Source organism: Vitis vinifera, chromosome 17 (assembly GCF_030704535.1).
Source record: "Vitis vinifera cultivar Pinot Noir 40024 chromosome 17, ASM3070453v1".
NCBI classification, from domain to species: Eukaryota; Viridiplantae; Streptophyta; class Magnoliopsida; order Vitales; family Vitaceae; genus Vitis; species Vitis vinifera.
In genome coordinates, this window is record NC_081821.1 from 19,552,328 (window position 1) to 19,573,625 (window position 21,298).

The 21,298-nt window shown below is 35.7% G+C and overlaps 1 protein-coding gene across 2 annotated transcripts; it reads right to left on the reverse strand.

Annotated features, from left to right (window-relative positions):
- Nucleotides 1-345: 345 nt before the first annotated feature.
- On the reverse strand, nt 346-8,122 carry LOC100264734 (uncharacterized). 2 transcript variants are annotated; one of them, XM_059734136.1, is made up of 4 exons: nt 7,576-8,122; nt 3,404-5,144; nt 2,906-3,300; nt 346-598 (listed from the first exon to the last, which is right to left on the reverse strand). In XM_059734136.1, the coding sequence occupies exons 2-4, from the start codon at nt 5,136-5,138 to the stop codon at nt 584-586; spliced, it is 2,145 nt and encodes a 714-aa protein (XP_059590119.1). In that variant the 5' UTR covers nt 5,139-5,144; nt 7,576-8,122; the 3' UTR covers nt 346-583. The 2 variants fall into 2 exon arrangements, with proteins under 2 accessions (XP_059590119.1, XP_002269161.2); XM_002269125.4 differs by having other exon boundaries at nt 2,895-3,300; nt 7,576-8,121.
- Between the last annotated feature and the right edge of the window lie 13,176 nt (nt 8,123-21,298).

Genomic DNA, 21,298 nt, shown 5'->3' on the forward strand with positions numbered 1-21,298 from the left:
TTGACAAACGAGTGGATAAATAACACCTTAGTTTGGATTATAAGTTTAATAGAGCTTTTAGTATTTTTATATTAGCTTATCCCCTAATCTCTCTCTCTCTCTCTCTGTCTCTCTCTCTCTCTTATATTTTATACATCTTGTTTATCCTTGATTTTTATAAGATATTTTGCATTTCCCTTTTGGGAATTTCGGGGTTAGAAGACAGAAAGGTGAAATTCAAATAAAATCCTCTTAATAAATTTTTATATTACTGAGAGTGCGTCCAATTATATTTCTTCCTATGAAGTTCAAAATGGCTTGTTTTTTTACTACTTTCTTTTTCTAATAATATTTTGATAAAGGTGGTAAAAGTAAAAACAGTAAAATTCTATAATAGTCATCATAATCTGTTGAATAAAAGCTGATCCCAAGTTAGTATTTACTATCAAGGGTTCAAAAAAATCTTATGGATAGAAATGCGAATAACGCCCGAAGAGCTTGTGATGATATGATTACATACCAAAAAACTTCAACCCCCCCATTACCAAGTCGTCCTCCATAAAAAAAAGCCGGATGCTACTCCACAGAGCACAAAACCCAGCCCTCAAAAAGTCAAGACCTGGTATCAGAGGAGCAGATTAACACATGAAGACAGGAATTGAATTACATACTAATTCCATGTAAACAACTAAGGGGACGAAAACCATAGCCAGAGCAAACAGTCATCTAAAAATGAAAAAGACCAAGGTCAAGACCCTGCTCATTATATGACTATGCTACCAAGCGGCAACGTAAAACACTTCCTTGTTCCAGCTACTTACTACTTTCTGGAAGCAGAGAACAGTTCTTACTTGAGGTAATAAACAGATCCTTTATACATGCTGAACATTCTACATGGAATGGTTGTCAAGTATCTCTCTTTTCTTTTTCTTTCTCCCAAAGGATTATGTGATGATAACAGTGATGGTGCGAAAGTATTAAAAGCGTGAACAATCTGTTCATACTTCAATACATGTCTTTTGAGCCTTATTTATTTATTTTTGAGCAATCCTACTCGTTCATTCTCTCTGTTGTGGCTTCACTCTTCATACTGTCAATTTTGTTTCTCTCATCCTCATTTCCTTCTATTGGTGCTTGGTGGAATTTCAAGACTCCAACACTAGATGATATTGAATATAGTTACAAGGTAGCATAGATGTCTAACCTAGAAGTTGGAGTCCTCTCCATTAAACTGTGCCCCATACATGCTTTTATAACACTGTTCCAAGACCAAGCAAGCTTTATCCTTCAATGGAACTTCTACTAATTCTCAGACCAACTCCAGCCTTCAGTTCATAAAGCTGATTCCAACGTATCAAATGATTAAACTGGTCAAAGGTCTTCTCATTAAATTCCTTTGATGCCTTGTGATTCTTTCATGAATTTATAACCTTCCCATCCTACAACTTGGACCTCCACCATGTACCAATACACTCCTTGAAATAAGGGTGAAGGAAACACATATTTTCCAAACTAAATGAGGCCAGTTCCCACTTGAATGGCTTGGTATCTAAAACTATTGGGCAATGATAAGGGGGTAGAACTAGGTAAGGTCTCTTGAAGATTGTGGGGGAAGCTAATATCCCAATGCAAAGAGTGCAAGAAAGAGTCCAATCCTCTCAAAATGTCAACAATTTTTTGGATGTGACTGTTCAGTTTCTAAAAGGATCTCTTTCCTTCAGACACCTTGTAGATAACAATGACCAAGTCCCTTCCACTTCAAGATTGCTAGGCCCTAAAGAACATGCATTTTTCAAGCCTTCTAACACTGCTGAACTCTTGATCTCAATGGCTAGGTTAGTCGAATTCCACTAACTTGGAGAAGGCTCTCAGTACACTGCCACAACAATCTCTAATTACACTCCTAATTCCTAGTTGTTGTAGATTACCTAGGCACAACCATCAAAGGTGAGATAGCGGATAGGGTTTCACAAAGACTGAAAAGCTCCACTAGTCCTTAATGTTCCTGACATCCCTTTCCAAACAAATCACCTGAACAATGGCAGGCATAGTGCCATACACCTCTCTTTCCAAAATGCACCCTACCTCTGACCCACAAATCCCCTTAAAAGCATGATTTGTAGGCTTAAGATATCTGTTTTGATGAACCTAAGCAATACCAGCTAACCCAAATAAGTTGGGCCATAATCCTCATTGCAATTGAACAATGAAGAGAGAAGTGATCCATGGTCTCCATGCTATCTAAACATATTATATGGCATGGGGTAAAGGGCCTTGAAAGGCCTTATCCTCTCAAGTTGTCATTAATATTTACCTTTTTATTGGCCACTAGTCAAGCCAAGGCCCTTAGGTGGAGCTTTAGATTTCTAGATAGGAGTAGTCAGAAGGAAACTAATTGGAAATCACATTTAGTCAAAGATTTTTTAGAAGGTTATTGATGAGTTAGAACTTGAAATAGGTATGGATAAAACCCTCATATTGGGAAAGAAAGGCAAAATATATACATGAAGCTGAGATAGTAGGAGCGAGGAGAGGTAATTGATTTTTGGTTATAATAAATCATTCTGGAAGTGGAAATTCTAGGATGGGTATGTGGAAATTCCATGTAGATCTCTTCCATGAAATCATTTCTCGCTGCAAGCAACATGCAAAACATATCAGATTTTATGTAGGTCAAAGAACTTAGGTTCAAGAAATTCTGTTCCCTTTAGTTGTGAAAGTGATTGTGCAAGGGAGGAGATTAACTTTAATCCCTAACAAGCATGGCTTACTAAAATCTATGTTCTTGGAATTAAAAAATTTAGCAATGCATGTAGGTAACTTCACAAATACACGTATACATATCAAAAAAGAGAATACTGTTATATATGAGAAAACATCATGCTTCAAAACAAAACTCATCTGTTTAATCTTACCGAGTCTCCACCTTTGGTTGAATGCTAGAAGGTCCCCTTCCATTAACTAAATCTTCAATGATGGTTCTATCTTCACAATCCAAGTCCATCCATGCTGTGTCACCATTTTGAGACGAACTCTCTTTTGCTTCTTCAACAATCCAATCATCCATTGGGTCAATCTCTTCAAGCACAATGTCTGCGTTTAATCTTGACTTAAAACCCTGCAAGTGCAGATTATAGTGAAGAAATATCAGATCACTCAATCGTTGTTGCTCTATAGGATTCCTTCCTTTCATCAGCAGCTTCTCAGCCAAACTCTTTTTCAGCTCATATCTCGAGGCACCATCGCATGTCTGGCTTAGAATCCGAGTGGCAAATCTTTGGAACTCAGGATGTTGTCGGCCATAATGAGACCACCATAAGACTATAATTAAATTGATAGCAAATACAAATCATAAGAATCGGTTTGTAGTTAAATCAAACTAATGGAATATGCAAAGAATCAGAAGGAAATGCATTTTTCTAACCTGGAGGAATATTAGTTCTTTGGTCAAAGGCACTTCCTTGGGCAAAAGCACCTTCAGTCCATAAGTACTTATCAAGCTGTAGACCTATCACGTCTTGAACATGCAGATCTGGTACCATACGGACGATACAACACAGGATACCACTGGCAACCTCTGCATCACAATGGAAGTCACTTGAATAGAAGAAATGCGGGTTTAAATAGTAACCTGTAGAATGGAGAGGGCTATATAGATGTTTGTTCCAAATCTCATCAATCACTTCCCAGAATGGCATGTACTGAGATTTCTTATCTTTAAATTCCTTTGCAATAGCTTCTTTTGCTTGGTCCATCGTGTCGTATATGTAACCCATTTGGGGTTTATCACTCCCATTGATCCAACTCAAAACTCGCACCAGAGGAATAGTTGCCTTTAAGACCATTATGGCCCCAGTCCAGAAAGCGGGATCCACCACTAAGTCAGCTACCCTCTTCCCCTCTTCCCTAGATGCCCAGATCAAGGAGTTCCACCCAGATGAGACAAACATATTTTGCAGGTTGTCTTTCTCTGAGACTATATTCTCTAAAGTCAAGAAGGGTTTTGCCAATTTAATTTTTGATGGTTTTACCAGGGTATTAGCAGAAGTATAATTTCTCATGAGCTTCAAAACTGTTGCATGACTGTGAATGAACTTTGTAATGGCCTTGGCCTTATCCAATATTCCTCTAATGGGATCCATCATCCCAATCTTTTCTAACATGAGCTCTATGCAATAAGATGCACTAACTGTCCAAAACACTGTCCGGAACTTCTCCATTAATCTCTGGCCTGCAGCTGCCATACAGTCTGAGATTGAATATGTGATAATTTGAACAACATTTTCAACCCCAACCTCCTCAATAATTTGTTCAATAAAAAACTGTAAGGCATCAACATCAGCAATAAAGGCTGAAATATCACATGACCGGATATAAATTGTGCCCTTTGGGCAATCTGCTAGAACATTAATAAGGTTCCTGCCCTTTTCATCCATCCACCCATCCAATAAGATACTACACCCTGTGTTTGCCCATGAGTTTCTAACATCCTTCACATACTGTTGCATCTCTTTCACTTCCTCTTTTAGGATCCAGCCTTTTAATTCCTGACAGCTAGGAAGCTTATACCCAATCTGACCACAACCGAGAGCAGCAGTTATCATTCTTTGGAAGCTAGGAGATGTTGCAGCACTGAGATCAGTACCCAATTCATAAAAAAATCTACCAATGCATTTCTTGGCTTGCCTTGATGATGAATCCTCTCTTTCTTTATGATCTTCAACTTTTTGTGAACCTCTTCTTCCATTGGGTAATGAAACCTCTTTGGTCACTCCATTTTCTGACACTGTGTCCTTCTGTACATCCTTTCTGCTATCTGAACCAGCTTTTTGGGTGGTTTGGAGCTTTCTATGCTCAATGGCACTTGGGCTAGGATACCATTTCCTCTTCCAAGGAAGATCTGGGTATTCCAAGGTCCCCACTTCCTTGCCGAGACTGCCTCTTTTCAGTTCAAGCAACTTGGTTTTCATCAGTTCCTTCACATTTTCAGGTACTTCTCCACAAGGGGTTACATCCCCTTTTACACATCCTAAGTGGTATCTAAGCCGGCTGAACCCACTCATCAATTTAGCACAGTAGTTACATTGAACTCTATTCTTTTGTTGATCGACAACCTTACCATGATCATGAACATTAGCAGAAACTTCATTTGCATTCATTTTGACCTGCAAATCCACAACAATAAGCTCAGGACATTTCTTGGAAAAGGGTAAAAAATTCAATTATAATAAATAAGCATAAAATTTTACCATGGTTATAGAATAAACTGTGTGACAGTTTGAATGATTGGATTTGTCAATCCAGTACAGCCAGTATACATCTGATGGGGTAATACCACATTTAACTAAAAAACTGTGAATAGTACACACAAAAAGAAGAGGTATAACTAAATTAAATTTTATGATGCCTTTATGGTTAAAACACAGCTAAAATGTCACATGAGTTGTACTCATCATGGGCTCACAGAATGTACAATTTGTAGTTGCAATCCAATTAAAGAGCTAAAAACAAAATGCATTAGTGATTGAAATAAGATGATCAAAAGGAACTCAAAAAGCAATGCCACCCTATTTACATGGGGATATACAAGCAACAGTCAAGAGGAAAAAGAAAAAGAGAAAAAAAAAAACTTGAATAAATGGCACTAAACCTCCCCAAAACTACCTATGAGTTCCATAAAGGACAATCTTCCTCCCTCACCCACTCCACCCAGATGCACACCAAAGAATCCAATGACCAAATATATAAAATGATTTAGAAGACATACTTTAATCTCATCACTAAATGGCATGGGATTTGGCAATCCCTCACTCCTTAGTTATCCAGATAGAGAAACAGCGGCCATCATCCATACTTTCCTTCTTTCCTTTATAAAATTCCCATTCGAATCAGCCAATGTTTGCATACTAAAGCAAAAGCAAAACAACCCCAAACAAGGCAAACATTGAAGAGCACAAAATGGATAAGCAGGCAGTTGGATATCTCTGTTCTCATTTTACACATGCAACATCAATTCACTCATTTCTTTCCCTGCTATGGTTAAGGTGTTTCTCCCCATAGCTGTGAAAATGAAGAAATAAACTTTCGAGGGTACATTATAACCCCAAACTTCCACTGCTAAAAAAAGGGTAATTACACTTCTAGAAAGTGCCTTGCAATAGGATTTAAGAGAAAAATGAAAACAGCCCCCATACCCCTAGTCTCTAAATCAGTTTCATCCTCCTCATTCTCTCTAGCCTTTGCTAAGGTTGCTCTCCATGAAAGAATCCACCATTTCCAACTCCCTATCATGAAGTTCTAATGATCCTCTTTGGTGGTTCTTTATTCTTTCCAATTTTTCCTTTCCTTCTTTATTTTTCCTGAAGAAACTTCATATTTTTGCAGTGTCTATTGATTTAGGGAAGCTTGCTAGAGCATCTTTGCTTGTAGACAGCCTTTTTGTGGGATGAACCATACAAAAATTCTAGTATATTACCCTGTTTCCTATTGCATTCAGTTTTTTGTTCTAATTCCTTTTCACTTATCAATACAATCCAAGATACCACTATTACAACCCCAATGGTGACATCAGAGCTTGGGAGGTCCAATCAATCTATGTCTTGATGGTTGGCATAATCCAAAGGAATAATCTGATATTTTTGAAACCATCATACCATTTATTGAAATCTTGAGTGATAATTTCGATTTTTTCCAAGTAAGGAATTAGATTAAACATCACAAATAAACGGTAGTCAGTGGTGTGCTGATGTTGCAATGGATAGAACTGCCTTATCCTATTTCCTCAATGTGGCCATTTTAAATAAAAAGGCATTATAAGTTAATGTTTCTTTTTATATCCATAAATCAAGAACTTCATGTTTGGTGTTTCTTTTTCCACTGTAAAACCAGTAAGTGCAAAGCTTTCTATGGATCAAGCAAAGAATGTTTAGAATGCAAAATAAAATGTGACGTAATGAAAGTTTATTCATACTCCATTTGGATTTCAGAAACAAATAGGCAAAAGCAAAAAAATCATAAGGACTTTCATGTTCTCTTGTTTGGTTGAGATGGAAAATATAACATAAATGGAATCTAACAAGCATAAAAATTTATAACGTTTTCAAACTCTTCATTCCTTATTTAAAAGATTTAATTAGCTCACACTTCGTCTTTTATTTTCATTTCCTTTTCTGTCCTTTCCCTTTTTCCTTTGCTACATCAAAATGGCATACTAAAACTTAGTTCATTTCTCAAGCAATTTTCAGTAATTGTCCTTGTCCCCAAATGCCTAGGACAGGAGAAAAAAAAATCATCTATATTTAATTTAAATTTAAACAGTAGACAAAAAGGAAATGACCCACAAGAAGAAACCCTCTTTTGGGATTACCCCAGCTATACACTCTTCACGATCTAAGGTAAAAGCAAGAGAGCAAACAAGAAGCAAAATGTTTCGACAGGCAGCAAAACACATACAAGAAAGAAAGAAAGAAAACAAAATAAAGGGGGGCGGTGGGGTCAATTTACATGTACATATCTGGCCACAGTTTTCTACATGCATGAGATCGAGCAAGCAGAAAATCATAATAATGAATACTAGTAGTTTAAACAAAGGATCACCTTGAGAATGAAGAAGCAGAGAAGAGAAGAGAAGACCAGCAGGCTGAATGGGAGAGTAGAAGAAAATGTGGTGAAGGCTGGCGATGGTAGAGATGATCGATGCGCTGTGGTGGTGGAGATGGGTGACGGGTGGTGGTGGTGGTGGAGTCTAATCTCAAGTGGCGGTGGCCTTAGTGGGTGGTGGTTTGATGGGCGGTCGAAGTAGTGGTGGGGGTGGGTTATGGCCTTATGGGTGGTGGGTGGTGTTGGCTCAAGCGTCAAACAACTCCCATGGAGTGGTGGAGCTGGCAGGGGCGGAGGAGGATTTCAAAGAGGCAGAGATCGGTGGGGTGGTGTTGGTGATGGAGGGTTTTAGAGAAGCGGAGAGTGGTGGGTTAGTGTGCATTTTGGGAATTGGGTGGTGGGTTTGAATGGAACTAAAATGCCAGAAAATTACTTTTTTAGTACATGCAGACAAGCGCCTTTTCCTTCCGATGACCACCTCGCACCCTTTTCGCTCGCTGGCTGGAATACTGCTGCCTTGCCTTGGGGTCCAGCTACACTACCCAAGTGGACCGTGCCGTTACTAAGGTCCGTTTACCTGTCTCATTCTTCTTTATACTTTTATCCCATCTCATTATTCATTAATATTCATTTATTTGTCTCTTGATGTGATTTGCTTATACCTTGATTCATTTGTTTATAGCCCACTCCATATGTTTATAATTTTATTCTATAACCCAAATTTTAACGTGACTCAAATTCATAGCTTATGTAAATTTAACTAAATTTTAGGATATTAGGTTACAACAACATAAATTTGAATCAAACATAAATATTTGATGTGCATAAATGGAAGTGAAAAGTGGATCCTTTGTGTGTTTCCTTCTTAAGATGTTGATATTCAAGAGAGTAGTGCTATGAGAGCAACCACCCAATTCCACATCCTAGAACCTGTAAAACTCTAAAGACTAATATAAAAGAAAGGGAGAGAAAGACACCTTCATATAAATACTATTAACCACTCCGAATCTATTGATACATTGAGAGATGAAGGGTGAATTCTAGTTATAGAACCAATGGGATAAGTGATTATACTTTGATAAGTCTAATTACCTTATTATCACATGAGATAATTATTAGAAATGTAAATTTTTCATAACTATCTCATCCCTTATGAGACTCTCATCAAGTCTATGTTGACATCTTAGATCTATGTATAAAGGAAACAATTCCAATTTTAAAAATTGATTATTCAGAGTTAAAATGCTAACTTTTAGATTTTGATGTTCCCAATTAAGTTCCAAGTATTGAAGATGACCTTGAAGACCTAGAGATCTTTTGTCTAATATTTCTTCCTTGGATCTTGACAATTGAGAAGGGTGAACTTCTCTCTAAAATGATGGAGGGTAGGCTTCCTCTCTTTAGAAGAGTAAATGACAAAAACAACAAGCCCTAAACCCTTAAAGGGGTTTATATAAGCTTAGTTGTGGGCTTAAGTGACTTGAACCCATCTTTGATTTAAGTCACTTAATCTAACTCATTGGGTTCTAATTAATTAATTAACTTCATTAAACTCAAATGAATTAATTGGTCCAATATAAAAAAACCATTCATAAGCTCTTATGCAATCTTTCATATTTACCAAAATACTTATATGAATAAAGAACCCAACTATCCCTCAAATAATGTGCCACCAAGAAATATAAGCTCAAATGGAAACCATTGGGACTCATAAGAAAACATTGGTTCCCTCAAAAATTTATTTTGAAGTTAAATCAATATTCTACTATACAGAGTCAATTGCACTTCAATATCCTATAATATTAGATTGAGATAGAAAACTTGAGTTTGTGACCTACTAATGATTGCATGCAAGTTTCCTATGAACTAGTATTTGTAATCTAACAAGGTGAATGCCATCAACCTCTCAAGATTACTACTACAATCTTTGAGTCTTAGATTCTCCTATGATGTGATCAATTGACATACTTTATTTCTCTAAGAGCATATCTACGCCAAATTCTACTAAAAGAATCACTACGACCATAGATTTCATAATCACATATCCTTATAATCACTTAAGGGGAGACACTATCTCAAACTCATGAGATATCATAGTACCTATCTTGAGAATACCTGTTGCTATATACCCTGATTAATAGTGACCCAATCCTTAGGGAATATATAATCACTTTAGGATCTCACTTATAGGTCAAAGCCATTGAAAACCTGAGCACTAACTCAATATTCACTCAAGTTTGAGAGCTCATGAAACATAGTAAGTTGGTAAAGTCATGACTACTCAATAAGCCAATGTCATGATGCAAACTTCCCATGAACTGGTGTCTATAATATAATAAGGTAATGTTATCACCTTTCAAGATTACCTCTCCAATCCTTAATTTACATATGCCACTTATTATATGATCAATTAACATACCCTAGCTCTAAGGAGCATATGTCAAGTTTCCATTAAAGCAAAGGCTATAGCCATAGTCTTCTAAATCGCATGTCCTTTGGATCACCCAAGGAGACACATTGTCTCAATCACATAAGATAGGTGCCTTTATTGAGAATACCTATCATCACCAGCCTCCATCAATAGTGACCCAATCTTTAAGGATATGTGACCACCTTAGGGTCTCACCCATAAGTCAAAGTCTCTTGTTTTTTAATTTGACATAAGCTTAATATCTTCTCAAGGTTGAGAGTTTATGCAATATAGTAGCCTAGTGAATCATGACAATCGATAGCCTTACGTCATGATTCACCGAAGGTCTTATTCAGTATACATCACATATGCTAGTGCACTCACCACGAGAAAACCATCCCGACGCCCAAGATAAGCTATCTCTCTAATTAGAAAGTAGTGCACTACAGTCTTTACTACATTGCATAAATCCATGAATGACTATGGACAACTTATCTTCTTACAAGGAACCTATGACTTATATCCTATGTATAACTCATAATGCCCCTAAGTGATGTATAATGTAAGCAATAAGGGCATGCATACTTAGACAACCAATTAATGCAAATAGGATAATAAATGGGAAACTAAGAAATATAGAAAAAAAATAATTGATAATTGAATCTTAATCTGTTACATCATGTTATGCCTTCAAATGTTTAATCCCAACAAATTCCCATTAGCCCTAAAACATGCTTAGAACATATTTGACACCTAAGTTATCCCTATAACCATTAAAGACACTAGAAGACAAAGTCTTCATGATGAGATCTACCAAGTTCTCCACAAAATCGATATTTTCCACAACCATAGCTCATCTAAATACTATCTCACGTATCAAGTGATACTTCCTCTCAATGTGTTTACCCTTCTGATGGTTTCTTTGTTTTTTAGACTATGCCACTGCCTTATGGTTGTCACAAAAATGTACCAAGGGTGATACATCCAAGGGTACTACCTCAAGTTCCATCAGGAACTTCCAAAGTCAAATGACTTCCTTTGCTACTTCAGAAGCAACACCATATTCAACTTTTGTAGTTGAGTTAACAATATAGAATTGCTTCACACTCCTCCAACTAATAGCCTCACCACCTAGAGTAAATGCAAATTCAAAGATAGATTTGTAAGAGTCTCTATCAGACTAAAAGTCTTAATCCATGTACCCAAGGGGTAACAACTCATTACAATGATACATCAACATATAATATCTCATTCTCTGAAGACACTTGAGTGTATGCTTGACAATCATTCAATGTTCCATGCTTATATTGGACTAATATTTACTCACAATCCCTATAGTAAAGCAAATATCCAATCTAGTGCATAACATCATATACATAAGGCTACCCACTATTGCAGCATAGAGTACTACCTTTATACGATCTTTTTCCTTAACTGTCTTAGGACACTAATACTGAGAAGAGACACTCCATGCTTGAAGGGTAGTAGACTCTTCTTAGAGTTCTGCATCACATAGTTGACTAAAAGCTTGTTAATGTAGGTAGCTTATGTCAACACAATCTTCCTATTCTTGTGATCCTGAAGGACTTTAATCCCAAAAATGCATTGCGTCTTACCCCAATTTTTCATTTGGAACTGAGTAGATAGCCAGATCATGACTAATGACAATAACCCTACATCATTCCCAATGAGTAGAATGCCATTAATGTATAAGACCAAAAACACAACCATGCTTCTTTGCGTTTTCTTGTATACACAAGGCTCATCCTTGTTTTGGTCAAAACCAAGAGTCTTGATAACTTGATCAAAACCTCTATTCTATGAGCGAAATGCTTGCTTTAATCCATAAATGAATTTAAGCAACTTGCACACAAGTTGCTCTCAATGATGAAAATATCGGTAATCACGGATATATCAATACTTGAATTTTACGAATATATGGGAGATATGTTGACGAATATTTTGACATAAAATATTGGTGGACAAAAAATTAATCAAAACTCATGGAAATGTAAGAAAATACTCTTAAAAATGAAATTAGAAGTATAACAGATATTTTAAAATTGTTTTGTTGACGAAATTGATATGTGTATGATATGATTTGTGATATTAAATTTAATTATATCATATCGGTTGATAAGAAATATGAATTTTGTAAGTGTACACTCATTATAAAGCTAAATTATTACAAATGTACTAATTATGTGATTCAAATGTATTACTAATGCTAAGTTAATTTCCTTACATCTATTGAAAATATATTAATTAATTATAAAAATGTAATAATTTAAATTCAATTTAAAAATGTACTAAGTTCATTTATTCTCAATAGGCTATTATTACACTTGAATATCAAAATAAAATTAAATCATTAATTTAAAACTAAATTATTGCAAATGTACTAATTATGTGATTCAAATGTATTTATGATTTTTATTTAAAAATATTGGTACATTTTGAAACAAAATATTTTTATTTAAAAATATTGATAATTTTATTTATGATTTTATATTTGTCCTATATTTAATTAGTATACAAAATAGATTATAAGATAATTAAAATTAAATTATTTATAATAATTTTATTTTAATTAATTTATAAAATATATTATAATATATAAAAATATACGTATAATAATCATATATATAAACAATTCTAAGCACATATATACTAAAAAATAAGTTTGGCTTAATGACATAACCCATCTATTTTAAACCTTATCTTATATGTGATTTTTTCATTTTGTGTAAATAAGAGCATAAGATGTTGCCTTATACAACAGTTGGCCACAATAGACAGGTAGGTTAGGCCTAAGTCTGCATTTGGCCAATACTAAAGTTAAAAATTTACATATATTAAGTCGTTAGATCTCATCCATCTTTTGGCCCATTAGAGAATATTAAAAAGTCATCATATACAGACTAGTTGGGTTGATCCAACATTAACCCATTGGATAAAATTAAAAAGTTTGGGCATTAGACATCACCATTTTTTCATTGATATATCTCTGATATATCATAAAAAATTTATACAATTTTTTTCCATTCAAGGGTGATTTTTTTTCTTATATCATCGATATATTAGAAAGCATTGGTATATCATTGATATATAGTCGATATTTTTTTATATTTCCATTAGTCGATATATCTTACATATATATCATATTCATATTCTTCAATACACAATATATCAGTGATACATCGTCGATATATCGCCAATATATCTATATATTTTTTGTCCTTGGTTGCTCTTGGCCTTTTGCTATGAATTCGTCTAGTTGCATCATATAGATGTAGACCCTCCTTTTTTTCCCCTCGGCACATGTCCTATTGAGTGCTTTTTTAGTGCTCCATAATAGTTCCCTGGTGGTACATTGCTAATGTCCTTTTTTAGTGGTTTTTTTGAGCCACCTTGGAGACTATGGTTGAGAGATTTATCTGGCCCCTTATTATGACCCTTGGCAACTCTGAGTTAGATCTAGAATTTTCCTTTTTTCTTTTTAGGATAGTTCATTTAGGTATACTTCTAGGCACATTTGGCCCATTTAGACATATGTTAGCCCATGTAAACACATTTGGCCCATTTAGACACACCTCGACCCATCTAGGGACATATGGCCTATTTAGACACACTTGGCCCATATGAGAGTTCGGGTGGGTTTATGTAACGATGTTTTGTCACAAAATTGCCAAAATAAGATATTATTGGGACAGTAAGTCTTATATAGTTGTTAGCAATTTTGTTCCTTCTTATATTTGATCATATAAGTCTTTTTAGATAGTGGCTTGCTTTCCGTTGAAGATCAAAGGTTGTTGTTCATCCAATTGGGAAGTCACAATTACGTCTAAAGAGGTTTGGCTTGTGGAAAATTGGGCTATGTTGAGGTATTAAAAGGACAATTTTTGTTTTGAACTTAAAATGATTTAAATTTGGTTTTTAAAAAATAGCAGGACCACTTAATCATCCTAAAGCTCTCAAGAGCTTAGGATCACTTAAGCAAGCCATGTCGCTCAAGCACCCGATGTGCTCAAGCAATCCATGAGTTGGCTCAAGTGATCATGCAATTTCTACCAAGTTTTTCACAATCTCAATTGAGAAACCTTCCAAAACCAAAACTCTTTAGGTTTTTGCTTATAAATACCTCCCTAATTACCCTTAGAGGGTCAGAGATCTTAATGTGATTGGAGATAGATTGTTGAGAGACCTTTCCTTCTTTATAGAAGGTCTCCTAGAGAGAAAACCAAAAGTGTCACACCATTCTTGATCTCTCATTCAAGGATTATTCTTTGAATCTTAGGTTGAAGACCATCGCCCCTTTAGAGTGGCTGAAGGATTTACTTGAGAGCAACAAGAGGTTGTTATTATTGGGATTGAACCCTTAAAAGCAAGACATGATGTAACAAAGTTAGACTAAACTATCCCCCTACTATCATTTTGGTGTATTGACATTGATTTGAGCATCCAGTCCATGTCTTTTACATTGTACATGACTTGGGTGCATTAGGAGTTACACAAATGATACAAGTCATGAGTTCCTTATAATTGATAAGTTGTCAACAGTTAGTTCATGGATTTGGGCAATCCAGTAGAGATTGTAGTGCACCACCTCCTAATTGGAGGGATGACTTGTCTTGGTCGTCGAGATGGGTTTCCCATGGTGGGTGCACTAGTGTATGTGATGCACACTGGACAAGAGCTATGGTGAATCATGCCACAAGGCTATCAATTGTCATGATTCACCAAGCTACTATATTGCATGGACTCTCAACCTTGAGAGAATATTGAACGTGTGTCAAAATCAATAGAAGACTTTAACCTTTGGGTGAGACCTTAAAGTGGTCATATATTCTTATGAATTGGGTCACTATTCATGGAGACTAGTGACAATAGATATTCTCAATATAGGTACCATGATATCTCATAGGATTGAGATAGTGTGTCCCTTTGGGTGATCCAAAGGACATGTGATCATGAAATTTGTGGCCACAGTAATTCCTTTAATGGAACTTGACATAGGTGAGATCTATAACTCAATGATTTGGGAGGTAATTTTGATAGGTGATAGTACTACCTTGTTAGATTACAGACACCAATTCATAGGGGGTTTACATGCAGTGGATAGTAGGTCACGAACTAAACTACTTAGTGTCTCGTTGTTATTTATATAAGATACTGGAGTTCTATTGATTCTTTGTAGTGAGATGTTGAATCAACTTCAAAATTGGATTATGAGGAAGCCAATACTCCAATGGGTCCCAATGATCTCCACTCTAAGCTCATATACCTTGTTAGCATGAATTATGAGGGTTGGATTAGCTCTACGTTTACTTTTGTGCATAAGGGCATTTTGATAATTATGCAAGGTTGCATAGGGGTAAGTGAACAAAGTCTTTAGATTGGGCTAATTGATTAATTAGTATACCATATTATATTAATTAATCAATTATGACCCATTTTAAGGTAGATTAAGTGACCTAAGCCCATATGGGCTCAAGTCACTTAAGCTCAGTTAGGGTTTTTTTAACTTTTGTCTTCTGCCATCTAGAGAGAAAGAGAATCATAACGTCCACCTTTTTTTCCTTCCCATCGGAAGTGTGCTAAGAACAAGATTGAGTCATTAGGCGGAAGATTGTAGGTTTACGAGACTTCCAACAACTTCAAGGTTGTCTTCAACACTTGGAATTTAAGGTTTGGGAACATCCAAACCTAAAGGTTACTACTTTAACCATAAAAGATCATTTTTTTTAAAAATGGTGTTGTTTCCATTGCTTAGATCTAATATGCTAACAGTTGCATTGCGAACGTGAATCAAGTTGTAGGTATTGGAGAGTAAGTCTTTAAATAAAAACAACGCTAGGGTAAATCTATGTAACTTGATTTCGAATAGTGGATTTAGATTAGTACGTCTTAGACCTCATGGTTTTTTATCTCCATGGTTAGTGTGGGGGTTTTCCATGTAAAAAATCTTGTGCCTCATTGTCTATATCTTTTATGTTTGATATTATGTTTGAATTGCCTATAATTAATTGAACAAATTATCTCTAACATCTCGTAGGGTAAAAGAATTGGTTATAACATATAAATTTTTATTGAAATTTTTAAATCACCCATTAACCACCCCTCCCCATCCCCATCCCCTTCCAAGTGTTCTTTATTGGACTTTCGCTTTTTCAGGAATCGAGGTCAAAAGATTTTGTAGGTTATCTAAAAGGAACAAGGGGTTACCAGTTTTATAATCAGATGTAAAAGGTGTTTATCAATACAAATGTCATATTTGTGAAAGATAACTATATGATAAGTAATAAGGTTAGGGGTAATATCGATTGAAACATACTAATTGACACTCTCATCATAGCATATGATACTATGGGTCCAATACTAACCATTCTTAACTATTCTAGTACATAAATGCCTCGTTGTAATGGGAAGATTGTGTAACTAAACTGGTTCATGTATTTGGAAGAGTTTTTTTTTTTTTTTTAAAAAAAAAAAAAAGACAATTCCATAGGAAAATAAGATCAATCTCATGTATTTCGATGAAGCAATGAGCAATGTCAATGCACATCTTCAACAAGAAGTTATAGAGGTAGAGTTAGAATCTATGCATTCCAACAAAGTTTGGGAGCTTGTAGAAGTACCTAAAAGGATCAAATCCATAGGGTGCAAGTGAGTATAGAAGAGGAAGAGTGGAACAAATAGAAAGGTTGAGACATAGAAGGCTAGGTTGTAGTGAAGGGTTATAGTAAAAAACTTGGCTTTGACTATGAGGAGACCTTACCCATAGCTATGCTCCTATCCATTATGATACATCTCGATTATGAGATATGGTAAATGGATATCAAGATAATATTCTTGAATGCCAATTTTGACGAGAGCATCCACATGATGTAATTGGATGGTTTCATAATAAAAGGCTAATAACATTTGGTATGAAAATTGCATAAATCCATTTATAGATTAAAGCAAGTATCTCGCTCATGGAATAGATGTTTTGATCATGTAGTCAAGATCTTTGAATTTAATTAAAATCGAGGATGAACATTGTGTACAAGAAAGAGTAGCGAAACATGGTGGTCTTCATGGTCTTATATGTTGATGACATTCTATTGACTGTGAATGATGTAAAGTTATTGTTATTAGTCAAGATATGATTTTCTACTCAATTCCAAATGAAAGATTTGGGAGAAATGCAATATATTCTTGGGATTAAGGTCTTAAGGGACCACAAGAATAGGAAAATTGTACTATTTCAAGCTACCTACGTTGACTAGCTTTTGGTTAAGCATGTGATTTAGGATTCTAAGAAGGGTTTCCTATCCTTCCAACATGGAGTTCCTCTTTCTTAAGATTAGGCACATGAGAAGAAAGAGCGCATGCAATTAGTACCTTATGTATTAGTAGTGGGTAGCCTCATTATGCGATGTTATATACTAGACTGGACATTTTCTTTGTGGTAGGTATGGTGAGTAGATATTGATCTAGTTTAGGCTTAGAAAATTGGATGGTTGTCAAGAATATACTCAAGTATCTTAGGAAAACTAGATATTATATGCATGGGTTCCAAAGTGACGAGTTAGTATCCATTAGGTACACAAATTCAGACTTTCAAACTAATAAGGATTCTCATTAGTCTACCTCTGGTTTTATATTTACTTTAGGTGGTGTGACTATTAGTTAGAGGAGTGTGAAACAATCTTGCATTATTGACTCTACTATGGAAGTTGAGTACGTTGCAACTTCTAAAGTAGCAAAGGAAGTCGTTTGACTTATGAAGCTCCTCATAGGACTTAAGGTAGTATACTTGGTTTTATCGCCCATAACATTGTTTTATGACAATAGTGGAATAGTGGCATAGTCTAAAGAACTAAGAAAACATCAAAAGGGTGAACATAATGTGGGAAAGTACCATTTGATTCATGAGATAGTGTATTGGAGTGATATACTACCTTCTGTAGTGAACTTGATAAATCCCTTCACTAAGACTTTGTCAAGCAAAACATTTGATGGCCATAGGAATAACATAGGTGTCAAATGTGTTTCTAGCATGCTTTGATGGTGATATGCTTTGAGGGCTGGTGGGAGATTGTTAGGATATAACTCTAAAAGCATGATATGATATAGCATTTTATGGATTTATTATTTATTTAGTAAAGATTTTGGTTTTCCTTTCTATTTATTTGTTTCATGAATTATACCTTATTAGCATTTTGGCCTAGAATTTTTTATATTGTACATGACTTTAGTGCATCAAGAGTTGCATGAAAGAACCAAGTTATGATTTCCTTGCAAGTAGATGATTAGTTCATAGTTGGTTCAAATGGACTTAGGTAATCCATTTGAAGTTATAGTCCATTACCTCCTTATTAGAAGGATAACTGGTCTTGGTCATCGGGATAGGTTTCCTATGGTGAGTATACTAATGTGTATATAATCACACATTAGACAAGACCTACTGTGAGTCATGACATTTGGCTATTTGGTAGTCATGACATCACCAAGTTATTATACTATATGATTTGTCAACCTTGAGAGAATACTGAGTTTATGCTAAAGTTTACAATGGTTTTGACCTATGACTAAGACCTTGAGGTGGCCATATATTCTTTATAAATTGAGTCACTATTAATAGAGGTCAATAGCAACAAGTCTTCTTAATAGAGGCACCATGATATCTCATAGAGATTGAGAAAATGTGTCCCCTAGGGTGATCCTAAGAAAGTGTGTTTAAGTAATATATGGTCATAGTGGTTCCTTAACTGGAACTTGGCATTTGCTCTTTTTGAGATAAAGTATGTCAATTGATCACATAATAAGAGAATTTGAGACTTAAGGATTATATAAATAATCTTGAAAGGTTGATAACATTCATTTTTATTGGATTACAAACATTAGTTCATAAGGAGTCTGCATACAATAAATAGTAGGTCACAGAGTCGAGCACTTGTGTCTTGTTGTAATATACATGGGATACTAGATTATAGTTGACTTTCTATAGTGAGATGTTGAGTTAACTTCAAAATTAGGTTATGACAGAGCCAAGATTTTCCTATGGGTCCCAATAGTCCCCACTTGAGCTTATACTTTTTGATAGTATGGTTTGTGAGGGTTGTTTGACTCTTTATTCACTTGTGTGTATAAGGGTGTTTTGCTAAATACGTAAGGTTACATAGGAGCTTGTGAATGGTCTCTCTAAGCTGGGTTAATTGACTAATTTGAGTTTAATTAGGTTTATTAATCAATTTGGACCCAGGTAAGCTAATTTAAGTGACCCCAGCTCAAAGATGGGCTTAAGTCACTTAAGCCCACTAGAAGCTTATAAATATCCTCCTTAAGGGTTAGGGCTTTAGTCTTGCTTCCTATTTACCTTAGAGAAAGAGAACTCTAATCACCACCCTTATGAGATTTCCACCATCTTTGTGCTTAGATTTGAGGAAGAGTCACCACGGTAGAAGATCATTTGGTCTATGAGATCTACACCATCTACAATGTCTTTGAGAAACTCTTCACCTAACATGATCTAATATGGGAACATCCAGGTTTAATGTATGACATTAAACACTAGATCCTAAAAGCTTTTTATTTCTCTATTGCTTTTGTTGTTAGAATCTAGAGGCCTGGGAAGAACATAATGCACCCTAATTGGTCCAGGGACAAGAATTGAGTAATCCAAGATTTCCCTATATAACCTATATCATTCTCAATGAGTAGATTATCATCTTCATTTAAGATCTAAAACACCACCATGTTTTGTTATGTTTTCTTGTACACATAATATTTATCCTAGTTTTGATCAAAATCAAGAGTCTTGATTACTTGATCAAAATCAAGAGTCTTGATTACTTGATCAAAACACTTGTCCTGCGAACAAGATGTTAGCATTATTCCAAATCATGTAACTTGAATACTAGATGGTTTTGACCCTTTGCTATGAAAATGCCTGATTGCACCATATAGATGTTGTCATCAAGATAACCATGCTCAAATCCATCAAAGTACTTTTGTCCATTCATCTTGATTGTGAGAAATGGTAAATGGATATCAAGAACATTAGTCTTGGAGCTGACAACCCCAAGACGCTAAAAAAATGATCCTCCTTGCCCTATATGTGTTAGATCAGAGGAGGGAAATCCTCCAGAGCATCGATTGTTTCCAAGTTGAGGAATGGTTTCCTAAAGCTTAAACCATGTTGTGAAGAAGGGGTGTCAAGGACGTGGAGCTGTGCTCAGGCAAGAGATTATGTTGAAGGGGCTTCGAATGCACCCCGTCGGAACGCTATGTTGTTACTTAACCGGAATCGCATTAAGAAGAACCTTTCTTTGGAGGGAAATTCAAGCGGGAAGTTGAAGAAAAGCGGGTCAAATTCTTCGCAGCTCATGAGTGAATGATCAATTAAGCAGGGAGCAAGACAAAGAAGGCCCCGGTATCAAGAGATTATGATTCTGGATCACATACAGGACATGAAAACCTTGCAAGGTAGGGGTTGATTGATCATTTTCTTGTACTTATGTTATCAATTCAAAATCTCAAGTGAGTTGGAGATTTTATGGGATAGGTAGTGTGAGGTCTGCGTTGCTGTATACACTTGAATCTTGTGAGAATTGTGGGTTGAAATTAAGGTTGGAATGAGACAAGCGCATGTTTACATACTTGTCGAACGAACACTTGGTTTTTTATGGGATGAAAGGACATAAATTTCCAATTGTACATATTGCCCGAATATCACAGCCATGCAATTACCAACAGGAATTGGGATTTTTGTTCAATGTGCGAACCACCCAAGAAGGGATGCGGGACATGAGATATTGCCTTGATGGAATCTCTGACAAAATTTATGCTATTAACATATTTTGAAAGAGACAAGAAGGGCAAGGTAGAAGCAGAGGAACATTCAAATGATATTTGTTGAAGCCAAATCACCAGACACTGTCAAACCATTTGGTGAATTAGTCCAGACTCCCGAGTGAATACCGAAGAAAACAGCTAGGGTTGTGGCCTGTGGGGTTGAAGAGAATTAAATGCACGTCGCAATCTAAGGGAACACCAACAAAATTAAAATTTAATGGGGCTGAGTAGAGGACGAGGTATGTTTTCAATTTGAAGATTTGGCAGCAGGAGATGGGGGCTAGGTCCCCAACTACTGTTTCTCTACTTTGTTGCCCTAAGTTGCTACACTCAACATTATGATTTGATTTGGCATTTTGACACCCAAGTAATCAAAAATCAAGTGAAGGAAAAGGCAATTTTCTTAGGTGGGAGGATCTTAAAATTCAAGTGCAAGTGCAACACCGAGACTGGGAAGGATGACAGGAG

Coding starts and splice junctions, on each gene's coding strand:
- LOC100264734 (XM_002269125.4), bottom strand. CDS start 5,138: ATGAATGCAAATGAAGTTTCTGCTAATGTTCATGATCATGGTAAGGTT. Junction 3,301..3,403: donor AAGAACTAATATTCCTCCAG/GTTAGAAAAATG, acceptor ATTTAATTATAG/TCTTATGGTGGTCTCATTAT.